The 20,874-nt window shown below is 48.7% G+C and overlaps 2 protein-coding genes across 3 annotated transcripts in view; both read left to right on the top strand.

The window, feature by feature from the left end:
* The first annotated feature begins 8,212 nt into the window (after positions 1–8,212).
* On the top strand, positions 8,213–15,686 carry CUNH2orf72 (chromosome unknown C2orf72 homolog). Its single transcript, XM_068163967.1, has 3 exons — positions 8,213–8,729; positions 11,694–11,810; positions 13,101–15,686. Exons 1-3 carry the CDS (start codon positions 8,213–8,215, stop codon positions 13,187–13,189), a joined length of 723 nt encoding a protein of 240 aa, XP_068020068.1. The 3' UTR covers positions 13,190–15,686.
* A 1,214-nt stretch (positions 15,687–16,900) lies between these two features.
* Positions 16,901–20,874, top strand: part of PSMD1 (proteasome 26S subunit, non-ATPase 1) — an 80,716-nt gene continuing 76,742 nt past the window's right edge. The window contains exons 1-4 of one of the 2 annotated variants that reach the window (XM_068163995.1): positions 16,901–17,023; positions 19,217–19,260; positions 20,319–20,392; positions 20,645–20,814. In XM_068163995.1, coding sequence (XP_068020096.1) covers positions 17,008–17,023; positions 19,217–19,260; positions 20,319–20,392; positions 20,645–20,814 — 304 coding nt within the window. In that variant the 5' untranslated portion in view covers positions 16,901–17,007. The remainder of the gene's footprint in view (positions 17,024–19,216; positions 19,261–20,318; positions 20,393–20,644; positions 20,815–20,874) is intronic. The other variant, XM_068163994.1, reaches the window with a different exon arrangement.

Below are 20,874 nucleotides of genomic sequence, written 5' to 3'. Positions count from 1 at the left end.
TTTCATAACTAACCCTCCTGAACAAGGTGAAGCAATCTTGTGTTTGGAGTAAGTTACTGGTAAGTTAAGGCTTTTGAATGGGGATCCAAAGAGCTGTTTGAACCTGGATCTCTGGTCTGGTATAGGAATTACTTCACCGAAGCTGAGAACTGAACCTGCTGCCACTGTTCAACAGCAGGAGAGCACTTGCAGTGGAAAAGGACAGTTTTTAATGTGGCTTCAGAGAAATGGCAGCTTGTGAGATGTTGGGTCAGGTCAAGCAGAGCTTTAGTGTTCCACAAATGCCAACAGGATTTACATGCAGGACTCGGAGAAGGGTATGGAATACAGTTTCCAGTTCTGGGCATTACCAAAGGAGGAAAGGTAGTTGGGAAAACTATAAAGCAGGTTGGTAGGACTGTTCTCCCTACCATGTGGCAGTATTCTAATGGAGGGGGTAGTAAGTGCTCCTGAGTTTGAGGTAAGTTGCCCAAAAATACAGAATGATCTTTTTCCTACCCCCTTTACTGTTATAACTTCTTTGTGTCAAAACTCTTCTATTTCCTTTCACTTTCCTTTGATCCCACCAAAATCAGTGTGCTTGCAGCTCAGAGCTGCAGACATAGCCTGTTTCAAGGTCTGTGTAGTGCAAGTGCCTTTGCTATAGCAAACCCCTTTTACTCCTTCCCCCCAGCAGTGCAGTCAGCAGCTGTGTGGGAGGAAGTGATGGCATCAGAGAAGCCTGCTGCCTGCTTCTTTGTGGACCAAACTACCTGGGAGCTGTTCAGCCTGGTGGACATAATGGGGAAGCGGAACGGACGGGTGACAGTGATGGAGGTGCACGATAACAATTTGAAAACTCCCTCCGTGCTGCTGGATTTTGCCCAGGACCTGTGTGGCACAGCTGACATCAGAGCTAAACTACAGCAGACAAAGAAGATGGAGGAGGAGGATGAAGAAGAGGATGATGCTCATCCACATCTGATTTTTATGCTGTGGTCACCCACTCTGCTGAAAGAGCTCATGCAGTGGGATTACCTGGATGATGCCCTCTGGAATGTGAGGAACCTCCTCCCCTGCTTGCCAGATGTGCTGGTGCTTGTCATGGTCCGTCCAGGCCCTCAAGAGCAGCTGGACCAGGCAGTGAGAGCTCTTAGGAGAATGCAGTGTCTGCTGGATGGGGCCTGGCAACTGGTGGTGGAGGCAGCAGTCTACAGCCCAGGCCAGCCTGGTGATATCCTGGAGACAAAGAAAGCTGCATGTAGAGCACTGAGAGAAGTCTTAAACTGCCATGAAGGTATCCTAGGACATAGCTTGACAGAGGGCTGAGGGGAAAAAGAGAGGCTGTTTTGGAACAAAAGCCTTCTCAGAGTGGATCATGTAAGGGGTCTGAGAGACAGTGTAGATAAAAGCAATGCTTAGTGGCTGGGTTCAGATGCAGAAGGGAAGATAAGATGGACTTTGCAGGTAATGTGAGCTGCAAACAAGAATGAGGGCTTAAGTGGTGGGATGGAGATGGACAATGTGAGCCTGAGCCAACTGTGTGGTCTCCTCTAAGCTGAAGTTGTGGCACCTGCTCCTTGCTCCAAAACACACATGACTATGGAGATGCCGTTCAGTGTATGAACTGCAGTGCTGACTCCCCTGATGGGGCATTCTGAGATTAAGTTACAGTAACTCCACAGTCTCACTGAACCTGCATCCTTCATTGGTGGGTTGTGCCAAATATTTTGGGTAGACCATAGGCCAAAGCTTTGACCAGGATGATGCCTGCCATTCTGTTTTGTGTTTTCTCCTCTAGAAGTCAACTCTCAGCGTCCATTTATTGTTTCACTCCCGGAGTTCAGTTTCTGCTGTATTCTGCCTGAGCATCTGCAACACACAGCATCAAAGACAGCTGCAGAATGAATTCCCCTGAGCAGCAGAATCTGGCAGGTCAGGTTTAGCACTCTTCACCTCGGTGTCCCTTTGTAGAAATGTTTCCTTCCTGGTGCCTTCTTTGCCAGCCCAGTCCTTCTGCATGGACGTGGTTCAGTCTGGGGCTGCTGCCAGAAGGGGACACTGTGTCCTTAGCATCACATCCTTGCTACAAAGCTCAGATTTGCTGCATTATCTGAACAATCTACCCTAGGAAACCTCTGTCAAATATCACTCAATTTCTGCTTTGTTGGGATATCAAAATGTCCTTGAGAAACCTGTCAAGCTGTCCCTAGGAAACCAATTGTTAACAGAACATTGCACACAGAGCGGGCCAGTGGCCTCTGGATTTTAACCTGTATCAAAACTGAAATAGTGGAAGAACTTTGGAGTTAAGACCTAGGAGCACATTCTCCCAGGAGATCCTGAATGCAGAGGTCTTAGGTGCATAGTTTCCATCAGCACAAAGCTGCTGTGATTCCCAAGGGTTCTTTGTAGTCACAGGATGGTGAGGGAGCGAAGTTTGCCCTCTCTTGGATAGCGCTGAGAATCAGCTGAAGCGAAGATGGCCCTGATCTGTGCCTGAGTGCAGACTGGCATGACTGAGCCTTTCTGTAACAAGAAATAGTCATCATCCTCTTCAAACTACAGGCACTGCAAGGAAAACAGGACATTGGTGTTTGTTCCTTGTTCCTGGGGGGGGGAATGTGCAGATAAAAGCCCAACATTAAGCCAACTGTCCATTAAAGGAGCTATTGCGGGGAGTTTACCTTATGTACAAATGGTTACCAGTGGACAACCAGCAGGTTATGTGACTGGAATGGGTTATTTTGAATGGGAGGAACTGAGGGAGGAGTAGATCATTTTTGTTTCGAAGACTAATGGCCCATACAATAGCTGAACTCATTCCCCATCCTCCCTGGACATGCCAAGGCACTGTGGTTAGCTGTGTGGTTTTGCATTAGGAGTTTATGTGTATTTCTTCTCTTCTTATTCTTTTGCAGATCTTGTATCCACCAAAGATCTTAGCTGTCACCTAAAGAAACATTAAAAGCCTGGTATTTATTTCATTTCTCTCTGTCCCTGTGTGTAGGTAGAAGCTTTAAAGCTGTACATCAAAGACTATGAATGCCCTGCTGAAGCTGTGGGTATGTGCAGTATTGTACAGAGGGGCAGGATTTGAGGGTAGTATAGAGGCAACAGTTCTCAGGGCAAGGATCCTCCATGTTATCTTTCAAATATGGGTTCTTTCCACATCCTTAAGGACAGTGTGGCTTCAAGAAGCAAAACAACCTTGCTGCAGGTGTTTGGGTGCTGCTGGTACTCGGCAGCCTTCGATGATGGTTCTGTTGGGGGTGGGGGTGGGAAATGCTTTAAAGAATGGGGGGAAATGACTGTCCAGTTGTCTAAACACAGCTGAAACATACTTGATCCAATTGCTCTATTTTGGAGGAGATGTGATTGCGCTATGGAATGGGTTGCCCGGGGAGGTGGTGGAGTCGCCGTCATTGAAGGTGTTCAGAAGGAGACTTGATGGGGTGCTTGGTGCCATGGGTTAGCTGTTTGGGTGGGTTGGATTGGTTGATGGGTTGGACACGATGATCTTGAAGGTCTCTTCCAACCTGGTTTGGTTTATTCTAATAAAGGTTGATTCTAAAGGTTTATTTTTTGAAGGAGACACATTTTTTGGAATCAAGATAATGCAAGAATGGTAACATTTTGTTGATGCAAAGTGTGCACAGGTGCAGGCTGTTTGTGAGCATAGGAAATTTGCCTTGGAGAGCCTCCTGATCAGCTCATTAGGACATCCTTAATTAGGTAGTCATGATGAAGTCCTATGTTTCTATTATTTCCTGTGGTATCTGAAATATGTGGTTAGCTATCCAAGCCCAGGCACAGTTCATGCAGCTCTCAAGGTTTTCTGGCATCATGTTCATGCTGTGTCCAGGCACTTCTGTGTGGGGTGGTATACTCTGAGGCATGTGGCTGAAATCCTAGCCAGGACCTGGGAGCACAGGGAAGTCTGGCAGGGAAAGTAATGTATCTACTGGGATGTGGAGGAGTGTGATCACCCAGAGGGCTGAGGAGGGGAGAGGGCAGAACACTGTGGGTGTTCTCAAGATGCCTCACTCTCCATGAGTGGATATACAGAAGCCTTGGAGCTCCCTGCTCTGCTGCTGTTACCACTCCCCCAACTTGATGCAGTGGATCCAACAAAGGCAAGTCATGGGAGATTTGATCTTTAAATGTTGAGCTCCCTCCTCATTTTGACTAATACAGGATTGGTGAGTGTTGATTTGGTAGCTTTGCTGCTAGGGTAGAAGGAGCACTTCAGCAAAGCAGGTGCAAGCAGCTGGAGCCCACAGAGGAGACTCACCAGCAAACATTAGGAGTATGGCTCCATGGCCTAGAAGTCTTCCAAAGCCAACAGGTCTTTTCCCAGAACAGAGGAGAACAGCCTGCCCTGCTCAGCTGGCATCAGATGCTGAAAGCAGCACAGAGTGGCTGTCCCATGGGCTACTGGCATATGAGCATCTGTGCTCTACTTCTGGAAGAAGATCTTGATCAAGATAGCAGCTGAACCTTTGCTATCCAGACCAAGCTTTGCCTCTTTCCAAAAAGCCCTTGCCTAGCCCTGCTCCTTAGTGATCTGGTACATTGTGCCTGTGTGCCAGAGCAAAGTCCAACAACCTTTTGGTGCATTGTAGTGTACCAGAAGGGAACCTTGCCAGCTGGTTATCTGTGACGTCTTTCAGGGCCTAACAGTGTAAAAACAGACAAATCCACACCCACCTGCTTTGCCCATTGGAAGCTGATGGGTCTGCTCATTGTCTTTATAAAGGAAGCAGTTCTGAGAACCTGGGGGCTTGGACCATGCCAGAGAGATTTTGTGGGAAGGAGGCAGTAGGATACAAGAGGGAATGTGAAGGAGGCAGGAAGACCTGTATTTGTGGGCAGTGGTCCCCAACCACATGTCTCCAGCTCATTGGAGCCTGGAGTAACTTTTAAGGCTCTGCAAAGGGTAAGCACACAAAAAGCTGGACAGCTGGTGTAGAAGGCACACATAGAGGAGGCTAGTAGCTGTGAACAGCTAATTCTGGTTCCTGACATCAAATGCAAGAGGCTAGCTGAGGCTCTGGCAGGGCAGCTGGAAAAAGACCAGAAGAAGCAGCTTCATCCTTAAGTCTGATTTCTTGTCCATCTCCAGCCAGTTCATCTGCCCAGTGACAGAGCAAAGAGTGGACTAGGCTGAGGGGCAGCGTTCATCGCTCTCTGAGGGGACAGGCAGAGATATCCCTCCAATCACATGATCAGGATTGCCTCAACACTTTGGGCTTTCTGCAAGTGACCCTGCACCAAGTGCCTGTCCTTCACTTTGGAAATACCTTTCTGTGGCCATCTGCCGTCTAGAAAGGGCTGGTGACTCAAGGAAACATAGAGGAACTTAGGACAGCTTCAGAGACAGGCAGCATGAGGCATGTCTTTCAAAGGGAATGGAATTTTGGAGAAAAGAGGCAGGAAAGATTTGAGATTCCAAATCAGGAAGGCAGACTCTCTGACCCATGGAGGAGCCAGGGACTCCACAACTTTATTTGCTTATGGGGTGTAATCTTTGCTGAGCGGAGTTCAGAAGGATATGATGACTTGGATGGACCCAGGCCAGGGCTGCGTCGACACATGCTGCCAGGTGAACAAAACTGGGCTTGCCCCAGCAGTCCCTGGAGGTGGCTTGGTCTGGGGTGTGAGAAGCTGGAACTGAACAAAGAGGCCATCCACTTTGGATCCAGTTGTGACTGAATTTGTCACAGGAAGGATCAGTGGTTTGATTCAGTTCAAGCTTCAGTGGGTAAAAAGTGAAGAGGTGTCTGGGTTCAAGGGCTAGAAATGTTGTGGGGTGTTTTGGGGAAGGTCACTGAGGAGATGGGAAGAGCCATGGAAGTGTGAACAGAAGACAGAGGCTAGAAGGGGATCAGTGGGACTGGGGTGTTTAGGGCAATAGGTTGGGTGAGGTTTGGGGTATTTTCTTCACTCACAGTTGCTTCCTCTGCTAATCTTTGGGGTACCCGAGAAGATCTCCATGGACAAAGAGCTCTGCAAGTGCTGCTGTCCCACATCAGTGGTCCTGGTGGCAGCTGGCAGTGCTGCATGAGTAAAGCACCTCCAGCACCTCATGATGATGATGTGTTTCTCCAAAGCAGTAAGTGGAAGCAGGACACTGGAACACTGGAGAACAGGGCTGTGAAAGAGCACTTGTGCAAAGGTTTGCCAGGTCTTAGCTTGGCAACAGCGAGTTCCTGCTCCCCCCTTTTCCAAGTGTCTCTGTGAGCACCAAGGCTGCTGAGAGGAAGAGTGTAAAGAGTTGGGCTGGGTCATTGAGATGCTCCCACAGATTCCTTCTTGCTCATTTAGCATCTCTGCACACCTATCATCAAAATGCATAAGAATCCTTTTTCCCCAGCTCTGTCTACCCTCTGTCAGGTAAATGCATATTTTAAGGGGCTTAGGTCCCCGGATCAGTCCAACGGACCTTGGATTTTGTTTAGACTTCAAGGCACTACTAATAGACATGATAAATTTATTTCTCTGAACAAAGCATCTTCTCTTCCTCCTCCAAAGTCTAAAATGAGCAGATGTGTTTGCTCTGAACAGCTGTGGGCATAGGTAAGAGATGTGGTTACCCTCTGTGGATATTTTCTACAAATGTAACCACCAGCTGGATGTTTGCAGGAGTGTCAGACCTTGTGAGTACGTCCAAGTCTTAGTTTAGATGCCTGCCAGAGCTCTGAAGTCACTTTGTCAGGGACCACCCACAACTGCCTCTGAACTGTTTGAGCTGTACCTCTTGAAGTAACACAAAGCAAGGTAAAGTTGTATTTGCTATTAGATCTTATCTCTGTTAATGAATAAGGAAATGTAAACAAGGTTGTTTGGGTATTGTCAGTGCTATTCACCTTTCCAACCAGGCTGTGCTGGCAGCTCATATGGAGATTAAACATATTGTAGGGCTTGTTAGGGCAGCTTACAGGGAGCATCTTGCTCTCTGAAGCTTCCCCAGTCAAGATGGCCAAAGCCAGTGTCTGTCTTTGGCTTGCTCCTTGCTAGTCCTCTTCCCAGAGACCTTCTGCTCATGTCTAGATTTTGAACAAATCTGTATGAGGGCTATACCTGAAATTCTGTACCAGGGGAAAGTATGAACAGAAACAAAACCCACAAGGTAAGTTCTCCTGGGGAAGGGCACCCACTCCTGTCCCCTCCTGCTGCTGCTGGCCCAGCTCATGATGCTGATTACATCCAGGGCTTTTCTCCACAAAACTGTGAACAAGATTCTGAACAGCTGAGTTAAAAAAAATACTTGTAAACACAAAATATGGGCAACACTAAGGCCAGATCTGGCTGCTGAACTATGTAGCCCTTCCATACTGACAGCTGCTCTCAGGGCTACCATGCTGGCATGGAAGCATAGGTTCTTGCAACAACAGACTCTGATCTTCGGAAGAGGAGCCTAATCCTCCTGTTTTATCTCCCTGAGACTTGCTTATCAGCACTTGTCAACAAGTTACTTTTGCTAGGATCCAGGGCAGAAAAATCTCTCTGAAGCACTTGCCTGGGCTGTCTGGCCCCCACTATGCTGGCACTGGGCAGTATTTGCTAAGCCTATCATAGATGGGACAGATGTTTTCCTGGCTTAAAATTGTTGGCACACAGCTGCCTTGCCCAGCTGCCACACCCCTGCTGTCCCTGAAGACCAGTCTGTGGCACATCCTTTCCCTCTGGTGGCTACTGATCTTCTGGGCTCTGAGTTTGTGTGGTCATGAGAATGGGCAGGGAGCAAGCACAGTGGCTTGGCTGCCTTCGTGGCATGAGTGTGCCCCAGTGCACACATGGACAATCACTGATTCAGGGCAGGCATGTGAATTTTTGCTTTGCTTTTGATCACAATGCTCTTAGAGCTTCTTCTGCCCATTCTGCAGGGGCGATTTGACTCAATAGTCTCAGAGAGCAACTGGCCAAGGTGACTCTGGCAGTTTGCACCTTGGAGCTGTTTATCCTCTCTGGAGTTCTTGCAGTAAGATGTTACCTGTTTGGAGATATCTGCTCTGATATGGCACAGGGGAAGTATTTGCACATGCGGCAGATGGGAGCTTCCTAGTTTATATGACGGACATACCGACCCACCCTGTGCTGGAACTGGGACGCGGGGGTAATGCACGGTGCGAGGGAGTGGTGCGCGGGGGCGGGTGGCGGGGCCAGGGGGCGGTGCGGTGCCGGGCCAGGGGCGGTTCGCGGTGCCGGGAAGGGTGCGCGGCGGCGGGGGATGGCGGCGGAGCTGCAGGAGCTGCGGGCGCTGGTGGAGCGGGTGGGCGGACGGCAGACAGTGCTGGTGGTGGCCGAGGTGGTGGATGGGATCCCGGCGGCGGCCACGCTGGCCGCCTTCGCCTGCGACCTCCTGGGAGACGAGGCGCCGCCGGGGCCGGGATGCCGGTCCCGGCGGCGAGCGGTTGGCAGTCGGCGGGCGCTGGGAGCGCGGCTGCTGCTGGTGCTGTGCCGCGGTGGGGCGGCGCGGAGCCGCGGGACCCGGGCCCGTCTGCGGGAGATGGTGCGGGACGTGCGTAGCCGCCTAGCCCCGGCACCGCCGCCCGCCGTCGTCGGCGTCCTCCTGCCCGGCGGCGACGGGGAGGACGCGGCGGTGCTGGACGCGGCGCTGCGGCGGCACTTCCCGGCATGCGGCACTGTGCAGGCGGCCCGGTACAGCCCCGGCAGCCCTTCAGCCCTGCGCGACTGCCGCGCCGCTGCCTGCTCCGCCCTGCGGGCCGCGCTGCAGCACCCCGCAGGTACAGGGGCTGGGGAGGACACCGGCGAGGGTGGGGGTGAGGTCCGGGGCTTTCACAAGATTTGCTCCCTTTTCCTGTGGGATCTTGATGGGATCTAGTGTTTCCCATTGAGATCTGACAGCTCCTGAGAGGATCTTCCTTCCACTCTAACGGAATGGGAGATATGACCACTTCTGCTGGGATCTTCTTCCCTAATGGTATCTCTCTCGTGCTGCTGGGATCAGAGCTTTCCCAATATGATCTACTTCTTTCTGATGGGTTTCCCAGCTCTTGGAGCCAGGGACGACAAACTTCCCAGCAAGATGGGAAGCACATAGACAGCAGGGATGCAGTGACATGATAGCCATGTATGCTTATGCATGTGTGTTCTTGAGGACACAGAATTGGGGTACAGCCCTTGTTGTAGGGTGCAGGCAGGATCTGACCTTCCTGCAGGAGAAAGATGCTTGTGCTGGCTTTGCATAATAAATAAATACAAACGCAAGTCAGTGTTTGGATTTAAAGCCAAGAGTCTTTGGTAGCCAGTTTAAGCAAGCTGAGGATGTCAGGATGAAAGTTGGGTGTCAAACAGGCCTGGAGGAGCAGCACTTGCCGTGGGGCAAAAGACAAACCCTGCTTGTGTGGCGGGTGATGGGCAGCTGGGCAGGCTTAGCTGCCAAGCAGCTGTGCAAAACCTCCTGGGCCTTTTAATCCTCAGCACTGCTTGTCTTCATCTGTTTCCCTTTCCTCCTTTCTTCCTTCACTTTCCCACTTTTCCCTTGCTCCCCCATAGGTTCCAGGGCCTATGGTGTTCTGCTGTCTCACAGTCTTTACCCCGAGAGATCCTGGCACTTCCCTGCAGCACCATGTTTGAAAGGGCCCTCTGAGATCTTTGGGACATAGGTATGGTCAGCTACAGCCTAGGTGCTTCTCTCCTCAGTTCAGTCCAGAATTCTGGATTTGAAACTTGAGGCTCTTTGAGATGACTAGAGCCTACTGTGAGGGAGCAGGGCTGGTTTCTGCCAACTCTTTGTGCTGAGGCACAGGTGATTTCCTTTACAGCTTATCTCCTTTCACATGCTTTTATCTTCCTCACATTGTTCCTGCTGCAAGAATTTCTATTTCTGCTCATAGCAGCCTGGTGGGACAGCAACTGCATACATGACCATTTTCTACCTCTGCACATTGCTGGTGCTTGGCTCAGTACATGTGTTTTTGTGGAGTGTTGTGGACTTGTCCTTCATGCCAATGTGGAAATGGCATAGTAGCCATCAGTGGTAGAAGAGGAGCAGAAGCAGCCAGAGCAGGTGTTGCAGCCTGTTTGTGTGTGCCTCATAAGCATGGTGGGTAGGATGACTCAGCAAACTGCTTTAATTAATTCCTGATGCTCTGTCCACTACTCTTAGTCATGTAAGCGTCCCATGTGTAATGGGGATGCTCATCAGCTGCAGGGTTCAGCCTTAGGCAGGGGCAGCTTCTTTCCATGCTGCTGTGAGCCCTACCTTCCAAAATCTTCATGTGGCCAGAGAGATTTCACCTATAGTGTAGTGGGTTGAAATTCTGCCGCCTCTGAGAGCTGGGGACCTGGCAGTGCCAAGCACCAGCTATACTGCAGCGTGGTCTTCATGCTGTGGTTTTCCCTAGAAGCAAGGCACAAGGGGAATAATCTCTTTAATGTAATATGAGGAAGGACAGTGGGGAAGATGGACATGGGACTGCAGAGCACCCTGAAAAACAGGTTCTAGGAATGCCCCTGTAAATATGTTCTTAGTCAGGGCTGAGCTGGTTTTGTTTGGCCTCCTGGCTTTGCAAGAGGTTTTTGCTAAGCTGAAAAATTACGCTCATGTATCTGGATAAGGATGCTGGGAATGTAGAGTGTAAGGCTCCATGTACCTGATCTCATGCCTATTTTATTTCAGCCCAGCTTCAGAGCCTCATCATCTTCCACAGATACCACTGCCCAGCTCTGCCCATGACAGCTGCTCTGGAGTTGCAGCCCCCGCATGCAGGGAATGCCCCATACTGTCATCTGTGCAGTGAAGCCAGGACAGGAATGGCAGTGGGGTTCCTGCATCTGTTGGGTCTAAGCAGGAACACTTTGGGCTGCTGTCCTGCAGTGTCTTGGTGGTGTTCAGAGTCCCCACACACTGTGAGGAGGGGATGTGTTTATGGCTGGAAGTTGTGGTTTGTTGACTAGCAGGGAAGGCTGACAGTGTGAACCCTGTAGTGTTGCAATCGTTTGATAAGCTGAAGGCCGTTGAAGTGGTTTGTCATTTGTTATCTGATCTGGAGGTGAAAGGCTGGATGATGTTTCAATGGAGATGCCAAACTGCTACTGGTGGAAGCCACATAAAATACACTGATGTAGTGTTTTACAAGCTACTGTAGTGTTTAATGGCTTGAAAGCCTGTAGTAACTTGCTGTGACCTTCATTGTCCTCCAGAATAAATACTGTACATCAATGAAGGCCACGTGCTCTCTGCATTTGGCAAGCAGTTACAGTTGTAGTTCTTGGTGTGCTGCAAGTCTGTGTGTCCAGCAGGTCTCTGTGGAAAGGAGGAATTGCCTAATAAAGCGAGGAGCAGTAAATAGGTTGATGTAGCAGATGCTGTGTGGTGACAAAAAAGAAAAACTTCTGCAGGAATGCCCTAACCCTGCCAGTCCCAGCCTCACCAGCTGGCTGAGCTCCTGCCAGGTTTCTTGCTCTGGACTGCAACATCCAGGATGTTTTTAGCAGCAAGGTGGCAACGCAGGAACTGACACTGGGGACAAATGTCCAGGGTAGCAGAGAGGCTTCAGCCTGAAATAAGGTCTTCCAAGAGCTGCTCCATGCTTTCCAGGAGTGGGCTCTGTGAAGCAGACCTGGTTTTGCTGTGATGAGTTTGGCTTGTGGAGGGGAGATGTTATGAGTCAGCAGTAGGGAGACTGGGGAACATAAGGGCTGACCCACTGCTAATCTGAACTCATCTTCTCTGGTTTATCTAGAAGAGTGGAAAGACAGGCAGAGGTGGAGGTTCCCATCCTTCCTGCGGTGCATTTCCAGGAGCCAGAGGAGCCAGAGAAAAGGTCATGAAGCAAAAGCTGCAAACAATGTTCATGAAGGTATGCCCAGCTCCCTCCCTTGTATTCCTGCTCTGTCAGAAGTTCCTCACTGACTCCCTGGTGGTTCTGGTGCCCAGACCCCTTGCTGGTGGCCTCCTTAAGCTATTTCCAGCTCTGCAGCTGATGTCTTTTGCCTCACTGTGGTTTGGCTGGAGCCTGAAGACAACCAGAGCACATCTGGCTGCTGTGTTACCATCTCCCCGTTTGCTGACCTTTCACTTGTCTAAATAAAACCACACTGGGTCCAGTGCCCAACTACACTCCTGGGGGCACTGCTGAACTCAGCTGTGTTTTGCTGGAGTTTCTGGCAGCAGAGCTACTGTCTGTCTAAACAATGACTTGGAAAAAACACTCTGATCTTATGTGACATTTTATTCAAACTGAGCTGGAAGAGGTGTTTCCAAACCACTTGGCATTTGGGACTGGCAGGAAGGAGGAAGAGGGAAGTCATCCTTGACCTCTTTAATTCTAAGGGGAATTGTTCAAGTAACAAATAGCCTAGTGTTCAGCCTTTGCCACTGGCACTTCTGCTTGCTTTTTCCAGCAGTGATTTTCTTTTTGCAAATGTGCCCCTGTGTAGGAGGTCACAATGGAGATCCAGACTGCTCTATGTGCAGGAAGCTACAATGTGGATGGTGTGGAGATCTAGGCTGCTCTATGGGGCATGAAATAGAAGGGAAGATCCTTCACTAGAGATAGGATAGGATAGGACTGGATAGGATAGGACTGGATAGAATAAGAATAAGGATAAGAATAGAAATAGGAATGGAATGGAATGGAATAGAATAGAATAGAGTAATATTTTCAGTTGCAAAGGCCTACAATGATCATCTAGGTCAATGGCCTGACCACTTCAGGGCTGACTACAAGTTAAAGTATGTTATTAAGGACTTTGTCCAGATGCCTCTTAAACAGATAAAATGCTTACAACTTGCAAAGGTCAGAGAAAACAACTGAAAAGCCTCATTTGTTCAGCTTTGAGACATTTTCAAGAGTCAGAAAATAGAAGTGCTTGATCTTGCTGTCAGTGTCAGGCAGGTGACACCTCGTGGCCATGAAGCTTGCTGTGAGGTTGCTGAGGCTGCAGAGGCCAGGGAGCTCTCTCCTGTGCTCTTTTGTTTGCTAAAGCAATGTTTTGTTTATAAAGCAAAATGAAAATTAGTTACAAAAAGCCCAGCTGGGCTTTGGTTGTGATTATGTATCAATTGCTTCATCCCATGCTTTTGTTGCATTTTGCACGAAGACGACTTTCCCTGAAAATCTGCCTTGTCCTCTCTCTGCTCTTTGCAGATGACCCACAGGACCCTGAAGAAGTGGCTCTGACGAGCCTGTCTCCCAATGGAAACTGTGAAGAAGCTGCTGGACACACAGGCACCTAGAGCTGCTGGGTGTCTAGCACAGTCTGTGTCCTGGATCTGTGGATGTGGAGCAGTGAGAGCAGGAGCTGATGCATGCTCACTCACTGTCTCCTCCAAGGAGCCACCACTCCAGGGAGAAGCTGTTTGACTTAGTTCACCAGGATCTTCTGTAGCTGCTGACAGCCTCTGAGGTCTGTGCCAGAGAGCTATCCACAGCAGTGCCTGGAGCTGTCAATGCAAGCTGGGGCTTCTGAGAAACCCTTTGGGGATGTATTTCATGTCCTGGGTGATATGATGTTGAGAATCTGAGTGTGAAATGCACCCACCTGTTTCAAGAATGAGGAACACTTCCTAATTCTGAGCGAAGTTTCCTGCTGAGGTAGCTGATGCTGGCCTCCCTGGCAAACAGATTCTGCTGCCTTATTGTTGCTTTGAAGTTCCCAACCTCTCTCATATCGAGAAAAGAAGGGAGGGAAAAAAAAGACAAATAGCACAGTGGCATGGAAACTGTGGTGTCTCAGAGGACTCAGATCTACCAGCTGCTGAAAAGGCTTGAATATAGCTGTGTAATATGAGGAACTCAGTAACAGCCCAGTGTGGGGAGTAAGAATAATGCTAAAGATCCTGACTTTAATGGCAGCTGGAGCAGAGTGTGGTTTGGGAGCAGGATCCATCCCTCTGGCTTGGTGCTCACAGATTGACTGATGGACTACTTACGTTGGAGGGGTGGCAGATGGACACTGAGCCGTGGCTGGTGCTAGATGGGTTTATGGGAGAGGCACGTCTTACCTGGGGCATCTCTACAACCATGTACTGGCAGGTCTTCAAGGTGGCCTACAGCACATGATGTGACTGCTTCATAAATAAATAGAAAAATATATATTAAAAATCTATTTAAGTTGTTCCAAAGGGCTGCCTATAGGCTGTGGAGCACCACAATTACAAATCCTTGGTTTACAGGGAATATTACTGTAATGCCAAGAATATCTTTCTTTATTCTTGCTTTAATGCAATGTAAACCAGGTCTTATTTTTAGCACAAGCTGCTGGGTTTTGCTTGAGGCTGGCTCTCATTTTGGAGTTGAATCCAGCTCAGACCAGCAACTTCAACTTGTCATGTCCTGCCTACCTCTTCTCTGGGTTAGTTAGTGAATTATGTTGTTATGTCCTCTGTGCACTTCTGTCCTATTTCTGGTTCCTTTGTGTCTGCAGTCCAGCCAGCTCTGGCCAGCACTTTGCCCCAGCAATGTGCCTTTGGCATCTTTCTAGCTCTCTCCTGAAGCAGAGGATGTCTTTTTCACCAATCTCTGCTCATGACCACGATCAATACTTTTCAACAAACCATTTTTCTGTGCCTCAGTTTCCCCACCATTAGGATGGGGACAGCAACACCTGCCTACCTCACTGGGGTTATGATGGTAATGCTTACTAGCTCCTGCATTTGATGGTGCTGCTTTGCCCTCTTGGCCAGGAGAAATTGGCTAAGGGTGTCTGGGGCATTCTGCTGAGGTTGAGTAGGAGAGATGGGGAGTGTTTCCAGGTGTGCTCAGCAAGTCTCTGTGTTAGCAAGCTGCTCATTTGAATCTGTGAGGATAATTAGGCTTGGTCCCTGTAGGAAAGCTCCACCTGTAATGCAGCCATGAGGTGGTGTAGCTGCCCTATAAGGTGGTGAGAGGGAGAGGTGGTTTGATGCCAAGTCCATGTGAGCAGGATTTAGGGAAGCACATTGCATTTTTTCATAGCAGAAGTGGAGTGTGGACTAGAGATGGCAAACCTAGGGGGCTGCTGATCCTGGTGGAGCACACAGATCTGCAGAGAAGACACCAAATCCACTCTCCTTCCAGCATGCAGTTTTGTAGGTTTTCTTTGCTTATGACCAGGTGGCAAATACAAATGTGACTTAATAAAGTTACTTAATGTGGGTGGCTATATTCATTACTCTGTACTGAGTAGTAATCAAGATGAAGGTATCTTTCTGTTCTGTCCCTGCCATGAGAACATAGGTCTGCTGTGCAGTGTGGATTCCCTCTACTCATCTTCACAGCAGAACCCAAGTTGCTGGGCTGTTCCATTCTTTCCTGTTAAAGCCTTTGGTTAGGTGAGTCCAGTAGGACTTGGCAGTATGATTGGGTGAATCTTTATTTCCTTACAGTACTTGGCCTTTGCCACTTAGAATTGACCAGAGAAGAGCTGGCCCAAGAGAACAGATTTACAGCTAAGCCTACCTTAGTGCTGCAAGTCCAACGGCTTTATTAACCTCTGTTTTCAAAGTAAATCATCCAAGTTTGCCCTTGCAGTGAGACTTAACTGGCTGGGATTTAGGAGGTGTGGATGGGAACACATTTGACCAAAAGTATTGTTTTCCTTTGAGGAATAAAAGAGACTTCAATGCCTTTTTTTCTCCCCTTCCCCCCCCCAATTAGCTGGGCATGTGGAGGTGAAACAGTTTCACATCTTTAATTGATTTAAGGGCACTGTTATGTGTTTACCGTGAAGAATAAACCCATTTATTTTCTGAATTGGAACATGCTTCAGTTTGTTTTTTATTTGCCATGATGTTATCCTTAATGCAGCATTATGCAGTGGTTTAACTGGTATTTCTCTGGATTTAATTGAAAAGTATTGGGTGAGAATGGAAGTGACCCCAGTATATGGTATCCAGATCAGCAGAACTGCTGTGTGTGCAGCTCAGGTAGGCTTCTCACCTATGGGTGGTGGGGAAGGCTGGAGATGTTTTGAGCTGTCTGACCCTGTCGGTGTGGTGGGCAAGGCTGTAATGTTCATTAATAATGTTCACTAACTGAGACCATTAAGTTTCCTTGAGGAATTCAAGCCTTTCAAGTATTTTTTCCTGCTTATTACAAATAGGTAGAAACCAATGCTGCTGAAGTCTGGGTGCTTTGATCTCTTGCTGTACAGCGCCATTGCTGTTTGGTTCGATTCTCCTTGGTGCAAATCCACCAGCCTCAATTCCCCATCTGTCTGCATCAGAACCAAAGCAGAAGCAAAAATTACTTTATTCTCCACCACTGGAACACCTTCAGGTACACATATGTGCAGGAAATCTGGACACTGCTGTGTGCCACAGAAGCGATGGATGGGGAGAAAGATTTGGTGAGGGGCTGTTGGGCGCATCAGTACATTTTCTAAGGGAGACATGGGTTTGGGTGCAGCCTTTCCTCACAGCTACAAGGGACGTGAGGGGAGCCGGGGCCCTCAGAGCGGGCCTCCAAGAGGTGATAAATCTATGGAGGAAAATACCGGATCGCTGCAATACCTGTGCCACAGCTGTGCCCCTAAAAATGCCACCCTGTTGCAGGCAGCCGGGGAACTGCCACCCGCGCCGTGCGCCATGGAGGGAGTGGGCACTGGTTTGTGTGGCCACAGTGCAAACATGGGGGTCACTCGTGGGGAGCCCAGAACCTGCACCCCGCAGCCCCTGTAGCTCGCAGGCAGGGAAGAGCTGCCTGCCTCCGCCAAATCAAGCATGAGGGGCCGGTGCGGGGGCTGTGGGGTTGGTAGGGAGGCGATAGGACGCCCTGTGGAGCCGATGAGACTCGCCGGGCGCTCGTGCGGGGGGCAGCCCCAGGCAGAGCTGCGCGGGGGCGCCTGCATGCTGGCGCGCCTAGCTGCTGCCCCGCACAGGCAATCCTGACGGCCACCTCTGCCGGCAGCAGCGGGCGCCTGCCGGAAGGGGCCCTTCGCGGCACTTCCGGGCCGGGCGGCGGCGGAGCAGTAGCGGCGCGGTGCGGACCCCAGGAGGCGGAATCACCACCGCGCCTGGACCGGAGCAGACCCTACCGGACCCCACCTCCCTCCGCGGGCCGGGCGGGCGGCACCATGATTACCTCGGCTGGTGAGGGAGCCGCGCGGGGCGGCACTGCCCGTCGGGGTTTCGCTGAGTCAGGGCCGTGACTGGGCACTGCTGCCGCAGGCCGCGGAGCGCCGGTTGCAGTGCTCTGTGGGACCGTCCCGTACTGAGGCTTCCCTCTACTTTTGTCACCCATGGCCGGTAGCTACTGTGCGTCGCGGCGGGAGCGGGAGGTTGCCCCCGTGCGTCGCGGCTCACGATAACTGGCACTTTAAGGCTGAACCGCGGGAGTCGGAGGGGCTGCCCCATGCCCGGAGGGCAGTCTTCCGCTCGTCTCCGGGTGTTGCGGCAGCCTGAGCGGGCTCAAAGGGGACTCTCGGGAGGCAGAGAGGGCGCTTGTCCGTCCCGGCGCCGCGACCACCACCTGCCGGTATTTACGAGGGGACTCCCGTGGTTTTGCGAGCCTTTGACACTGGGGTGCTCCTGCGCCGCAGTTGTGAACTGAAGCGCTTCACCTGCTTAAAGCGAATAACACATCGGAGCTGTAAAGTCCGTGGGCAGTGGGGGCTCTGCAGGAGGTGCAGCAGGGAATGAGAAAGGGGCAAGAGGCAGAACTGAACTTTGGGCGGGTCACAAATGCAAATACCTTGCAGAGGAAAAGCCAGCCTAAAGAGTCCAGGCTAATGAATTATTTGAGGAGTTAGATGTTAAACGCTGTTTCTGGATCTACAGAGAGCTTACTAGGGTGAGAAAAAAGACAAGATTTCTCGAAGTACTCAGGCCAGAAATTAATATGTGACTGGTTTTGTGAGAGAAAAAGTGTGAAGGATAATCATCTGCAAGCATCTTTCTCTTTCTGAGCCCTTTGCTTTATGTTTAAGTATTACCATAATTGAGAAGTGGGAATGAATTTCAGAAGGGTTTTTAAAAGGTAGCAGTGGTATGTTGAGTAGGAGTGAGATCACTTAGGTAAATGCAGGAGCTTATTTACAAACAAATCAACAAACATCCATTTGGAGTAGAGCTGCAGAAAACTGCTGAAAGGAACACTATGCAGTGGGCTGCTGAACCTGCCTTCACTGCCCAAGGGCAGAAGGCTTCTCATTGTCTAAACTCAATTTTTGAAGCTCCAAATAAAATTGGTTTTACTATTCCTGTTTGTGTCTGACACAAAGATCAGATTATTCTCTTTCTGCTGGCAGCTGCCCTGTGCATGTATGAACTCTGTACCTTTCCCAGATTTCAGTAGACCAAACAGTTACAGACCTTCAGGCAGCTGTCATCAGTCCCAAATGCGAGACCTCTGTTCTTACTGATCAATTCTGAACACTCTAGTTTGCTCATAACTCTTAAAACAGCGCCCAGCACTGGACACAAGGTCTGGCTCAGGCATGCTGGTGCCAAGCAGAGGGGAGGATTGCCTCATATATCTGCCAAGAAATGCTCTCATACATCCCAGTGTAAAGTTTAGGTTCTCTTCCACTGCAGCCATGTGATATTATTGATCATATTTCATGTTTACTCCTTGTACTATTTAGATTCCTTTCTATATTTGTACATTTTAGTTTTGAATTGCATGCTCTCCTTTTAGGTTTGTCAAGATATTTCTGAAGCCCTGTTCAGCCTCCAGTAGGCTTCCTGGCCTTTCCAATTCAAATTTTTAAAGGTTGTCAACCTGTACAACAAATGAAAGATTAAAAGCAGTGAATCATGCTGGACTTTGGTCAGATGCTATTCCAACCCTTTCAGCAGCTTCCTTGCAATGAAACTATCTGTAACCATTCTTCAGATTGAGCTCCCCAAATAATTGTGAACCTCACTTTTAGTTGTGCTGGTAAAACAACATCTCAGTAGCCATTTGTGCAGATGTTCTGGGATAGTATCAGGAGCCTGTGAGGTAGGGCATCTTCTCCTAGATATGACACTGATTTCTTTGGCATGAAAAAAGCTTTGACATGATTTTCCTTATGCCCCTGACCTGGAAGTAGATCCCCAGATTCTCTGAGTTCTTGTCTAGGACGTTTTCATCTAAGAAAGATCATCTTTTGTAAACAGTGTACCTTTTCAGTTATGCATTCTAAACTATTTTATATCATTCTTAATACAAACTTGGATCTGATCTTTGAATTTTCATAGTGAAGATCACCATTCCACAGCCTTCATTGCTGCTCTCTTGGTTTTGAACTAAATAAGATGGAATGGAGAGAATCTAAAATTGACTATGATCTTGTTTTGCAGCTGGAATTATCTCTCTTCTGGATGAAGAAGAGCCACAGCTCAAGGTAAGCGCTTACATCTGGGAGCAAGTAACAGCAAATGCATTATCTTGACAGCTTGAAATTGGAAGTGCTGTGGATCTCAGTGATTAATGGTTTGACAGCAACAGGTGGGCCTCAGATCATATCTAGCCTGAAAGCTGAAAGGGCTTAAATAGCATGGTAACAGATGGCAAAATTGCTTGTTTTGAACATGGATCGGATGGGAGCTCCACATGGAAAGATTTCTATTCACCAAAGCTCCCATCTCTCTTATGGTGATGGAGCTTTGTAACTTTTAAGTGTTCCAGAGACTGCATTTGACTACATGCAATTCAAAGCTGGAGAACATCTCATTTTTAGCATAATTTAAGCAGCATAGACCAAAAACTCGGTTACAGTTTTCACTTGAAAATAAAGCACAGTAGTAGGAGGAGAAGAAAACAGCAACAGAAACTTCACAGTCCATAGAGATATGAATCCATAGAGCAACATCAAACACTCATAGTGCATGGCTGGTGCTTGCTGGTTACTTGAGTCATTGTTAGTAGTCCCCTTTAGGAATGGGGGAGGTACATCTTGTACTGTTGGTAATTCCCTAAGTGTTTTGCTTTGAAGTGGACAATAGGAGGTGAGAGATCCAATGAGTCCTGTTCAGTCTGAACTGATTACAAGTGGGTTGATTCTAGTCTAGATATTGTTAATCTGCTAGAGTACTGTGTCTGAATAGAGGTGTCTGACACAGACCACAGGCCAGTTCTGTATGCTACACCAAGGTTGCCACAAAGATTTTGACAACTTTGTATTTTAAGGAACTTCACCCATCAATCAGTTTAACCAGCTATTCATCACAGAGAGGCCATGAGAAGGAGCATCAAGGTTGTCTTACCTGCTAAATGAACAGCCCTTTGTTTTCAAAGGATGTTCAGAAATTAGTGAACATTTGCAGAGATCTTTTAAACTAGGCTTTGATGTTGAAATGGGTTAGTGTTTGTGATAACAGCCATAGGTGGTACTTAATTTTTACAAGAGAAAAGTAATAAATGCATTTTTAATGTAATATAACTTTTCACTCCTTTTTGCAGGAGTTTGCTCTTCACAAGCTGAATGCTGTTGTCAATGACTTCTGGGCAGAAATCTCTGAGTCAGTGGACAAGATGTAAGAAAAGACACTTACTACTTCAGGGTGTGCTGCTTAAAAAGAATATGAGATATGTAGTGGATGTGGTTGTGGTTTCTTGATGCTGGCTAGCATGGCATCTAGCTCCATGTTTTCCAGGAAGTGCTGACATGAGTGGATGTGGTGCTGGGAGCTGTAGTCCCAAAGATGCAAGTTTGATCAGGTTGCACTGTGGCCTTAAAGAGAACTGAGCACACAGAGCTGATGCTCCTCTCTCTCTCTTCTTTGCAGTGAAGTTCTCTATGAAGATGAGGGCTTTCGGAGCAGGCAGTTTGCTGCTCTAGTTGCTTCTAAAGTTTTCTACCACCTGGGAGCCTTTGAGGAATCACTGAACTATGCCCTGGGAGCAGGTGACCTATTCAATGTCAATGACAACTCGGAATATGTGGAGACGATCATTGGTAAACAACTGCTGAACTGTTTCTGCAATACTCTTGTACTGTCAAAACTACTGTGTCTCT

Source organism: Melanerpes formicivorus, unplaced genomic scaffold, assembly GCF_026170545.1.
Source record: "Melanerpes formicivorus ecotype bairdi unplaced genomic scaffold, bMelFor1.0.p_v2 SCAF_76, whole genome shotgun sequence".
NCBI classification, from domain to species: Eukaryota; Metazoa; Chordata; class Aves; order Piciformes; family Picidae; genus Melanerpes; species Melanerpes formicivorus.
This window is presented reverse-complemented; position numbering and strand designations above follow the sequence as displayed.